The following is a 12,354-nucleotide window of genomic DNA, read 5'->3' on the forward strand; positions in this document are numbered from 1 at the left end:
GGAGTTTATTGTTCTTCCCTCCCCACAGTTTGTCCACCTTTTTAAAAGCCTTTTGTATAGTCCTATTTACTCCATATGCTTAGAAAGTAAGACATATCAAGGGCTATAATAAAACTTCTCACTCTTCTGCTGTGCTCCTTTAAAGGGCCCACTGTTAAGAAAATATCTGATGCTGTACACTAATAGCAATAGCATAGTAAGATCTCCCCACCAAGCTGCACATGTTTGTCACCTGTGTTAAAGGGAAGGCTTCTGGAGAAGCTCAAAAAAGGGGCAGAAACAAGAATTTCTGCTTTGGTTTACAATCAAGAGAACGAAAAGACCATCCAGACCTGCCTGCGCAGGGGCAGTAAGAAGCTTTATAAACTTGTAAAATAGCTATGCAAGGAAACCATTTAGTGGCCTCCAGAGGCAGCATTGCACAACGCATACCACACATGTTCCAACTAGAATGTCGCAAGCCAAAGCAACAGCCACTGCACTTCCTGAAATACACGCCTTGTTTGATCTTTTTTTCTTAATTCCTCGCCCTCCTCCCTCCCTCAGTTCACCCATCTTGTCAAATCCTCCAGAACAAGACGACGTTGTGTGACAAACCAGCTGCCTAATTGCTTCTGACTATCTCACAATCTTCACACTTTGCAGGATCGGCTGCCCAGGAGCTGCCTCTTACCGTATCGTGCCGGCCAGGAGCGGGTTGAAGGCGTATAACCAGTCGTTCATGTCTTTGTCGTTGATGGCCTGGAGCAGGACCCCACGATGCTTTGTGCACACACCAAACGTGTTTGGCATCTGGAATATTAAGGACAATGTAAATACCGACATCTACAAGCACAGAAGCAGATGCACACTCCCTCGCTGAGGAAGAGCTTGCTATGGCATTTCTAAGGTCTTTGATTTTATTAGTCAGCCAAATGGGACAAAACGTGGTTCTACAACACATAGTTTTAACTCATGAGGGTGGACTTGAAGAGCTGCTGAGATGGACCAATAAAGTTAATTTGATTCCTTGCAGGATTTTTGTGCGTTTTAAAACAAAACCCCAAAAGACCACACAAATGAAATTACAAAACCCAAGCACACAGGGTCACGGTACCAACGCACGCTCATAAAAGCAAATATGATGTGTAACAGCAGCCAGTCTCTTGTAGAACTGTGTCCAAAACATAAGAAACCAGGAAAAAACTGGGAACTTTGTGGGCAGAATCAGATGCCAAATGTTTCTGCAAAACACAGATGCATTTTCCTCAGACTAGAGATGTCACACCTGTAACGTTCCTGCTCTATGGGGAAATAAACAACAGTGCTCAGACTGACCTTTACCATTGCCTGTTGATCCTCACTGTATTCCACTTGAGCTGTGGATAAGTTGATGAGTCCTCTTTCAACAGGATCTTTGTCACTGTTGTAAATAAAAACATAGGGACGGCGAACCACCACAAAGTGTTTGGCCCAGGAGCTGGAGAGAGGCTCCTTGAAGTGGAGGTATCCTTTCTTTGAGACCACCGAGCTGGGGAGAAAGCAAAAAAGTCAAACCAAACCCACAGATAAACAGGAATACTTTTTCCCCTAAATAAGGCACCTACTGAGCATCCCTGTGAACTGCAAAACACTGTACAAGACACTTGGTCCTTAGTATGTTTTGTCTACAACAGTATTATGAAAAAGTTCTTCTATAGCAAGCTGAATTTTGTCTTCAAGAACTCTGCAAGTGTCTGATGAATAAATGGACCCACAAAGATCTGTCCTTCAGTGAACTTCATGGTTTTCATGATAATAAACGTCATGTTTGAGTCACTGGAAATCCTGTTCATCAAGTAGATGCAGGGAATGAAAGTTTCAGAGATCAAATATCGACACAACCCTCGTCAGTCCTGCCTCCGTCACACAGAACCCTGCAGTTCTGCTATCACCTGTTTAATTTACCCTCCTTAAGCAGGGCAAAGAAACTACAAACCTCAGAAAGCCCTGGTGACAGCTCTCAGGAGACCATGATCACACTACATAGAAAACCTACCCTGGTCTGATTTCCTCAATATCAGGAACGAGGTTTAAGAATTCATTCTTTCCAGCTCTAGCAAGGTAGGAAGTTTCCACTGCAGGAATTAGCTGGAACTGTTCCACCTCGTGACAGGGACTGGAGGCACGAGAATTTGCCTCTGGTGTCCTTTAAAAAAAGCGGAGAAAGAAAAGTAAATCACAAGAAGCCAACTGGATGTTACAGTGGAATTTAAAGCGCATCTCTACAGCCTAGATTGTCTTACAAGTTCCATCCTTCAGACCAGACTTTCTGTATGCCAGAAAGCACAGCAAATACAGATTTGTGAAGCACTGAGATGTAATGTTTTTCCATTAATACCCTATACTTACTTCTGATCAACTGAGTTGCATCTTGAATCCACCAGAGAAGGGCAGGTAGATGAAGGTGTGAGGGTGGCACTGCTGAAACTTGACACTGATGGGTCCCGCCCAATGGGAGAAATATCCGACAGCTACAACGACAAATACAGGTAAAATATTACAGGGGAGGTTTTCTGTAGCTGGTGTTCAGTCCATAATCAATATGAAAATCAATATGAAGTGTTTTGTCTCTTCATAATATCAACAGATTCCACAAACTACAAGTATGTGGCTATTGTACTGCACATACAGCACATTGTATCGCATGAAATATTTACCTTACAATCGCTGATGCTGTTGTACACCTGGTTGAATTCCCGATTGAAAGTGTGAGTAAGAAGTTGCAGACACTAAGGCGGGAGGGAAAAAACAAACAACACACAGAAAATAATTTTACATTTACATTTTCAGAGAAAACTGAACACAAGAGGCAATTTGCCAAGACACATTTGGCAGCTCATGAAAGAATAAACCAATTTTAAACTGCTGTGAAAAATACGAGAAGAAGAGGGGAATAATCGCTTCCCTTGATAAAATTAGAAAGCTTCATTTACAGAGCTACTAACGAAGGGGAATGTTTGTGCCATAGCACAAACCTGGCCACCAGCACCGGCTGGTGACAACAGACTGTTCCACTACAGAGCATATTAAAAGCAATCTCACACAATACTGGATATTCACCATGCTATCCGAGGAGCTCATGATTATCTTTCACACCTCAATTTAGACACAGGGTGCTTTTCTCACGTCACACACCTTGGTGGCCAGCTCCTTCTCCCGATCCACCAGGCTCTCGATATCGGCCGAGTCGTAGCCGCTGCTCTCGCTGGGCGTCACAGCGCTCTCAAATGTTGTAGTTGAAATCTGTGAGGAGATGCTGGTGGAGGTACTGAGGGTCCCGCTGCTCAGACTGGGAGACAACGAGTCACTCAGGGACTTGGGGACGCTGTCACCAAGCTTTTCACGAAGCAGGAGGAAATGTCGGGTTTTTTCCACCTGTTAAGAAGAGAAATCACTATCATCTGCTCCAGGATATGGATTTTACAGGCACTGAATTCTTACACATTCTTTTAAGATTCATACCAGTACACATTTTCCCCAAGGAGGGGAGTTTACAATGGCACTAGAAGTCAAATCTGCCTTTGTTGAATACATTGAGATTCTGAGCTGAAGATTCTACTCAGCAGCCAGTCCCACACTTCCCATCTTATCTGTTGGAGAATTTATTTAAATCTTGACTTTGAGAACAAACTCCCATTTGGGAAACTGTTCAGCTCAAAGGTCTCACAGCGCACATACTAAAGGCAAATTCAAAAGGTACAATTGTGGGTGTTTTCCCCTTTCAGCCTCCCCTATCTCTTTACTCACCTCATGCAGCAGCTCCAGTTTCTCCAGCTCCCACTGATGCTCTAGAATGAGGCTGTCGCCCCTGGGCCTCCAGCCTGCCAGGTTCTCCTCTCCTCGTACATAGGCCACAGATGTATCTAGGACTTTCCTCCTCCTCCTCTGCATTCCTGAGCAGTAAACAACAATATAAGCCATGTTAAAAACATAGCCGGAGGGATGTAACTAAGAAACATTTACCAATTAGAAAACGTAAAGTTTTCAGTGAATCCTTGGTTCACCAATCACAGCCCCAAGCTGAAACTAAAAGCCTGCTTAAGTTTTTTAGGGAACAGCAATGTTCCATTGCTCCTGTGAAACACAGGAACTGATTCCAATCAGGACAGAAGTGTTTTTTCTGTCTATGAAATTTTCTGCAATATTTCAGTTTACAGCATCACCATCCCCTGAACAGCCAGTCCCTGCTTACCTGGACTTCCCGTGTCTGACATTTTGCATAAACTTAGTTCATAGATCCCAGTTACTCGATTGCTGTTCACAAGAAACCAGAGGGAAGGAAAAACAAAACAAAACAAACTATTATCTTCAGAAAGAAAGTGCATTAGCTTTAGTTAAGTGGTCCCTAAAGCAGAAGTTTAAGCATAGTTGCTACTTAGAACTGTATCTGAATTCTAATCTTGACATAAACCAACCAGGACAGACTGCAAGGTCTAAAAATAGCATTACCCCCACATTCCCCTCCACCCCCCAATAAACTCAGAGAGCAGCTGCTGCAGTAAATTCCAGGTCAGGATCAGGGTCACGTCTGAAAAATGTCTCTCTCTTCCCAGCTGATCAGTCAGAAGGCTGGAAAAGGGGTCAGTAAAGAGAGAAGCCCTCAGTGTTTCACTGAAATTAATGCAAGACATGTTCAAAACCAGACTGGAGAGCTGTAACTATGCAGACTTTAAAGGAAGAAATAAAGAAAACTAAGCTACATTCTCCTTATGCTCTCCAAGAGAAAAAGCTTATGCTGATGTAAAACATCAACACCAAAATTTGTAACTGAACTTACGAGTCTGGAGATTTGGAGTAGCCGCTGCCAAAGAGATTGCGCAGTGATCGCGGCGGGGAGATCTTGGCATCTCGTGAGTAAAAGACCATACAAACATCCTTTGTTATAACAGCAGGCTGGATGCAGTGGTCAAGCTAAGAGAAACAACAGTAATGAATGAGTGACTGCAGACAATTATGCCAAGTTACACCACTTCCCCCTTTCACTGGGACAGCTTTTTGAAATTTATTCTACTTTGGGTCTTTGGTGAAGGGCTTTCTGATGTGCTTCTGTGAAAGAGAACTGTCCAATTTCTTTATGTATCTTATGGGTGAAATAATTTTACTACACAGAACAGTCTTGCACGCAAAGCCAAGAGCTAGGCCAGCGCTTGATACTAGCAGTACTTACATAGTAACGCTCTCCAATTTAAATGGATTTTCAGATACAAAGATAAAACAAGGCACAGAAAGGTAAGGAGATCACCAGTCTCACTTCACACGTGTTGTGAGGCAGTAATAACTTGATATCAAGATGTTAACTTTGGAAAAAAATTTCCACCCCGTTCTCAGAAAACGAGTCAGGATTTTCACTGGCTTCAGGATTCAGAATCACTCGGTCCAGTAAGTATTTCTCTCGGGTACACACTGTCTGCTCTCTCACATAGTTACACTTGAGTCACAAGCAAAAAGGAAGGCACAGGTCTCTAACCTCCAGGTAAGCAGAAAGGGTCATATAGATCTTCTCTCCATATGGTGTCACTCGATTGAGGAGAAGGGAGTTATGCAAGGAGCTATCCCAAACTGCTTCAAACCGATAGAAAGTCCTGGAAAAAAGTACAGTAAAAGCTCAGTAGTAAGAGTTGCTCTGCATCCCTCCCACCAGCACAAAGCATCTTGTCCTTGACAACATCCACTATGACTCTCAGTGGCTTAGGTAACAAATACTTGAAGCTAAAACTTCTTTTCTTTCCCAAGATTACTTACTTCTACCTCAAATAGTGCGGCAGATACCAAATCACAATGATAGGTAGGGATAAGTCCTATATTCAAGTGATAAAGGTTTATTTCTATGTCCCTACCAGCTTCAAGTAAAAACCTGCAGATCTGACACAACTTCTGTAAGAAGTTTGATCAGTTTGGTAGGTGGAAAATAAGGAGCAAAAGGCTCCCACAGTTCTACTCCAGCAATCAGGAAAGTTCCATCTGTTCAATTAAAAAGAGAGACTCATACACAGGACAGCTAAATCATCAGGTCTAGAGTCACCATTACACTCTCTCCTCTCTAACGAGGGCTCAGGCTTCCTCCCTTCTCACACGTACAGACTGATTTCATGTCACTTTGTCTGGCATGAAGTCCTGTGCCCTTATTCATTAATACAGCACAGTTTTCTACACTGGTAACAGAAAAAGAAGGTATTAATTCTTCATCATTTCCATATAGTTTCCCTCTCAAATCCCCTTTCCATTGAGGTCTTCCATCCCATTTTGAGTCCAAATCATGTGATACTAAAATGAAAGCAAGAAAGTGCTTCATGTATGTTTTTTAAAAAAAACCCACAAGTTATACCTCTGAAGAGCTTCTGTACCAATGCCCAAGGCCAACTCGGAAAAACAGAAAATGACACTAAAGACGAATGACAAAAAGCAGGCAACAAGAACTAAATCACCCTTTTCAGCAAAATTATGACCTCTGAATGAACACCAAGCTGAAATCAAACATAGCTTTGAGACAGTCACTCTGCTGGATTTTGTCTAGCCAGGAAGTTAAATATACACAGCCCTGCCTGTCCAAACCAGAACTTGCTAGAACAGCTATAGAGGGGAACAAAGAACAGAAGTGACCCAACTTCTTTCAGTACAGCCAACAGCGCGAGGAGGAAAACGGAGCATAGAACAAGCCAAGCAAAGAAAACAGGAGAAACGGGTTAAAGGCACCAATGTATAGCTAGAACTGATTTTTAAGTGGATCTTAGCATTAGTGAGAGGTGGTGAATTGAGAGCATTGAACTTTTAAGTCTTCTATTTTTCAAAGAGGCAGAACACAGAAAGCAGAGTGCGAATGGTCCCGGACGGCGCGGGCAGCACGTCCAGCTGGGATCCCGGCTGCCGTCCAGTCCCAGCAGCTACTACATGTCGCGCTTCTCTGCCAACTGGTAAACTAAGAGGTAGCAAGCACATGGTTAAATTTCAGATGCAAATCCAACCTAAGAACAGAGGTTGAATGTCAGTCACATGGCAGCTACTGCTTTTTGTTCAGTGCGATTCTGAGCTGGAATTTCAAGTAACCCAATCATTCAGCCCTTGACTTGGTACTTCAAACACGGCAAGAATCACAGAGACAGCGAGAAATTCTAAATTTAGTTCTTTGATACAGAACAAAGGAAGAAAATAGCAAGGACTACAAATAGAGCCTAGAGTCTGATGGCACATTTTGAGAATCAGAAAGGCGGAATGAAGGAAGTTGTTACATGGGAAGGAAGGTTTACCTTCACAAGGGTCCCACTGAACTGTAACTGAACAAAGCCCTGACACAAAGGAGGAGAAGATATTCTACTTCTGGAAGAGCTAAGAGGCTGCTAACAGGACTCAGTACAAGCTAAAAGGGAAGTGGCAGTTATACAAATGGGACATAAAGCATTCTGTTTTTAAGAATCTTTATGTACAAAGGAAGCAAACAGAAAATACCTAGGCATATCCTTATCAAGAAAGAGCCTGTAAAAACACAGAAAGAGCTTCAGTTAGTGCAGCCAAGAGCACAATGGAAAAGCAACAGCTGAGAGGAACAGAACAAGTGGACGTAAAAACCCACAAAAACAACAAACACCAAAACCACACACTGTGAACCAGAAAACAAGTCTGCAGACAATGAGCAAACACAAGACATTTGCCTTCCCAGGGCTTCAATCCCACTCCATCACCTGCCATTCACTCATCCCGCAACGTAAGCCTTGGCATTTTGGTAAGAGATACATAGGCAATAGCTTCACTCACACTCATCCTTCATTCCCGCAGCCCACCTCAGAGAAAACCACTGAGCTATACAGGAATGTCTCAAAATTGCTAGTGGACAGAAAGTATAGGGCTTTCCAACTGCAAATCCAGTAGTATCAGACTAGCAACGGGCTCCTAACATTCCAGTTATACAGATCCACTAACTCAAATACACTTCTCAGTTAGGCAGAGCCTAACTGCTAACAACCCTGGTGCTGTGTGCGTTCACGGACACGAGGTGGCAGGAAGACATTCCGTTGGTAGGAGCGGTGTCCGGAACCGCCTCTAATATTGTGTGGGTATTTATAAGTCCAGGCCTCTAACGGGGAAGAAAGAAGCCATTTCAGCACAGAGCAGGATGCCGCCTCCAGTGGCCACCAGCTGCAGCAGAGACGGGCTCCAAAACAGCCCCTTCTCCTCCAGAGTTAAATTTCAGAGATATTCCTGCTTTGCACCAGCTGAACAGAGGCAGGAGCAGTCAAGTGACTTGGCTGATGTCAGAGCAGGAGCGGCTGTGCCGCGATGCAGCTTCTGCTTCCCTGCCCTTTGTTGCAGACACTGGAGCAAAACAATGCAGAGCCTGAGGGATCTTTACAGTAACGCACCCTAAGGAGGAGACAGCGCAGCCACAACCCTCGCAGACAGGCCCTGCTGTCACCCAAACGACCGCAGGTACAGGAACAGACACCCACTTTTTAGATCTGGAGTCAATTTCTGATACCTCTGTATAAATCCACACATTATGAAGTTAAATTTACAAAGCATGGCTCTTGCCTAAATGTCACATGCTCATTCCAGGAATAACATAGGTATGTATGCATCCATAAATACGTTCCCTGAGACTGCTCTTGTACTTCAATGTTGTAGTCTACCAACAAACCTTAATGTCAGTTTAAAAGTTCTAGGTTAAACTGTGAGGCTCCCTTAAGCTGTTCCTTTCCATCTTCCCTTCATGGTGTTTACACACAGAAACCAATTCAAATGCATTATCAAGAAATTATCCTCCACGTAGACTAACGGACTTCAGCTTTAGCAAGAACTCATGGTCACGTTCATACCCTATCTGTGTGCTCTGTACCCATGGAATTCTACATTTAATAATTAGCAACATTACCAGCTTTCCAAACATCCTGCCAGTACCTCAGAGGTCAAAGAAATTTTAGGTTCCTGCTAGCGTGCTCACTTTATTCACTTACCTATTGGAGCTGTGAGAGGATTTCAGGTATTTTGCAGAGATAATATTCAAAGACAGAATAGCATCCACAGCAGCTTCATCTACCTCTGCTTTATTTCTTATACGCCCTGAAAATAGTAGGAGGAAGAATCAATTAAAACTAAGCCTGAAACATGGAAGGAATTTGTTCTCTCAAATACAAATTCAGACTATGAAATTAACAAGCAGCTGTAAGTGGAAGCTGCAAAACTTATGTTTTTCCTCCGTATCCTTTTCAACATCCTCCTCTCCCAGTCAATACTCACAAAGATAACAGAATCTGATACAAAGAGAAATTACCATTGGTGCTTTTTCTTCCTTGTATAGTAACATGCAAAACAATATACTCACCTACAACCAGTTCTCGCACATCTTTCCAGTGCAACTCACTGCCCTTCTCATGGATAATGGTGACTGTGATTCTACGCTGGATTCCCTGGTAGAGTTCAGAAACAACACACTGGTGAAGTATTCCCACACATCCCCCAAAACATCATCTATTTTGCACTTATACTGCAAAAATGAAGCAAATAAGATAATAAACAACATAAAACTGTAAACAATATTTAACTAGGATTATCTGTAGAATCTAGCTAAAGGCAAATTATTATTAAGGATTATTACAGGCATTTAAAATGCACTGAGACGTGGTCATTTTGTGGATTTGTCTCACAGCCACACTCAGTGAGAAAGAACCAATGAAAGCTGAGTCCACACGATCCTCCTGTGCCCTTAGCAGAGGTGGTGGCGAACACAGGAGGCACAAATCTGGTCCCAAAGCTCCCTGTTTTTTAAACGGCATCACGAATGGGATGCACACTAATAAACAAAAGAAGCAGCAACATGTGAGGGGCCAAACATTCCCCTCATAGCCCAAAGCTACGAGACTAAGTACAGACTGAAGAGCGACTGACCCTACAGCTGTCATTAGCTGTGTGGGAAAGGAGACATGAAAGATGTCCAATCCCGTCATTAGCATTCTAATCCCTCCACACAGAGGAAACTTGCTGTCCTACAGCCTCCCTCAGTACCTGGTGAAGCAGGAACGTCCCCTGGCAGGGCAGACCTCCCGTGTGGTCCACAATGGCAGGAATGTACCTGGTGAGACAGCAAAATCAGTCGGCAGGAAAGAGACACCAGCACAGCAACTTCCCTCTGCGTTCTGCTGCCAACAGTTACCTCTTCATAGAATACGTGAAGAAATAAATGTGGTTCTGCTGACGCTCAGCACAGTATCAGTGAAATATTGAAGTATCATGTACTGTACTTCCAGAACTTCTGGAAAACTCTGTGCAACTTGTATCTCAATCTAATCCCTAAAGATCTGTCAGGGGAAAACCTTCTCTGTGGCAGAAGTGAACACAAAATCACTACAACCCAGCCAGGTGCCAGGCTGGCAAGATCGTCACCCAACAATGACTGTTAAACATTGTCCTGGTCTGAACAGAACAAAGGGTAAAAGATCAAACTCCCGCAAACCACTGTTCTTAAAAATAAAAGGTGAATACTGGACTTACTCCCCTGTTGGCTCCAACTCGCTGATCTCAAACCACACCAGGAGGTCGTATTTGCTCACACTCTGGCCCAAGCTGGGTTTGCTCATAGTATTCAGCTTTGTAGCTGGCACTTAAAGAAAAAAAAAAGGGAAAAAAAGAATGGTTGACAAAGGCTGAACAAGTAAAACTCACCGTAGTGTTCACAGAAACATGTCACTTCAGTGACCCTGTGTATTCTAGGTACCTATGCCGACCGCATTGTCCCCCATGAAAACTATGTCGCTTACAGGAATCATTATTTCTCAAAGTGTTATTTTTTAAATCTAAGTTACTAGGTTTAAAAAAAAGAGTTAAATAATGACAAAAGTGTATCCAAAAAGCCTGTAAAAACATGCAGTCTTTCCAGATCCACAGAAGTTTCCTTAAATGTGCATCAGTTACTTCATGGCTTAACAGTTTGTGACCTAGAATTACTCAGGTCTGTTCCTCTGCAGCATTACTCACCCATAAAGTGCATTTCTGCTTTCCCACACAAGAAAAAACATAAATCAAGAACTTAAAACTTCATTCTTCACTTCTTCATATTACAAATTGCTAGTGTTCTGTACCAGTTTAGATAAAATAACCTGTATGTAAGAAGGCTGAATAAGGTTTATTCCAGAGTCATAATCCTGCCCAAGTGTGTTTCTGGGATCTTTATGTTTTGCTATTAGTGATTTCTTCTGGCCAGATGCTCTCTAATTCCTTTCATACAAATATAGGGATAAACCATGTTAAAAAAGTAACGAGCTAGCTCAAATAGCTATCATGACACGACTTCTATCTGTTCACTCATGTCATTTTTGTAGATGGGCACATTTTAAAAGCTCAGTTCCTATGTACTCTGACAGGTATTTCTGTAACCCTGCAAGTGATTTTTAGCCTTCTTTTTTACAAGAATACAACTCCATCATGCCAGGGAGCCTTCAGCACCATCACTGACTCCTCCCGTTCATTACTCAGGGTAGTCACTCTTACACCCATCGTATCACGTAGCTGCACGTGAACTCATTACAGCCGGACTCAGTGCTGTTGATTGCAAGAGGAACATCAAACACACAAGTCACTCAAGTGTATTGCTAAGCAGAGAAACTCAAAAGCATCAGAAGAAAATACAAATGTAAGCGAGGAACAGCATTGTTAGGGGCAACAAAAAAAAGATGATGAGCAAAAAGGAAACCTATATAGAATGCTGCAGAACATCTCCTATACAAGTAGCTGGTTTTTCATATGCAGTACCTCTCATCCTAGTATGACAAAGCACACCAGAAAATCAGAGGCCCCCGAGGCTTCAGGGAATAGATCCAGTGACACAGAAGAATCTGATACCTAGCACTCCGGAGTTTATAGACTCCCCCTATGGTTTTATCTAAAATAACCCTAAACTTCTGCACAGCATCATCCGCCCATGACCACAACCATGGCAGGTTCTAGTCCCAAGAATACTACATGCTAACGAGAAGGGAAAAGGAATTTTGAAGGACGCTTTGGAACTACTTCTACATCTACCAGAGATCAAGTTTGGCTACTAACCATCTCGTTTAGGAGCCCGCTCACTCTGACAATTGGGAACAGGCAGAAAGAGAAAAGGTGGCAGCTGGTCAGCTCCATCCTGGAAAGCAGCCACAGCAGAGGACGCAAGCACGTTGGCATGCTCGGACAGCGCGTTCAGCACATGCACGTTTACATAGCCAGACATAAGATACCTAATCAACTCAATCTTTCTTTCATGGTCTGCGAAGGGAATGGAACACACACAAAAAAAGAGGATGGTAGAAATATGCAGGTGAGAAAAAAAGCTGGAGGAGGAGGAAATTAAAAGGTGAAATGGAAAAA

At 42.9% G+C, this 12,354-nt stretch overlaps 1 protein-coding gene across 4 annotated transcripts in view; it reads right to left on the minus strand.

Moving 5' to 3' along the window:
- The window catches only part of KIF1B (kinesin family member 1B), a 73,096-nt gene that overhangs the window by 4,663 nt on the left and 56,079 nt on the right, over positions 1-12,354 (minus strand). For all 4 annotated transcript variants that reach the window (XM_082070137.1, XM_082070136.1, XM_082070138.1 and 1 more), the window contains 14 exons: positions 10,501-10,609; positions 10,015-10,081; positions 9,335-9,419; positions 8,967-9,072; positions 5,489-5,603; positions 4,799-4,932; positions 4,214-4,275; positions 3,769-3,914; positions 3,157-3,396; positions 2,679-2,750; positions 2,371-2,492; positions 2,018-2,167; positions 1,318-1,510; positions 674-792 (listed from right to left, as the gene is read on the minus strand). In XM_082070137.1, the coding sequence (XP_081926263.1) occupies positions 674-792; positions 1,318-1,510; positions 2,018-2,167; positions 2,371-2,492; positions 2,679-2,750; positions 3,157-3,396; positions 3,769-3,914; positions 4,214-4,275; positions 4,799-4,932; positions 5,489-5,603; positions 8,967-9,072; positions 9,335-9,419; positions 10,015-10,081; positions 10,501-10,609 (1,720 nt within the window). The remainder of the gene's footprint in view (positions 1-673; positions 793-1,317; positions 1,511-2,017; positions 2,168-2,370; positions 2,493-2,678; positions 2,751-3,156; positions 3,397-3,768; positions 3,915-4,213; positions 4,276-4,798; positions 4,933-5,488; positions 5,604-8,966; positions 9,073-9,334; positions 9,420-10,014; positions 10,082-10,500; positions 10,610-12,354) is intronic.

The sequence above is a fragment of the Streptopelia decaocto genome (genome assembly GCF_964273445.1).
Source record: "Streptopelia decaocto genome assembly, chromosome: 20".
Taxonomy (NCBI): Eukaryota; Metazoa; Chordata; class Aves; order Columbiformes; family Columbidae; genus Streptopelia; species Streptopelia decaocto.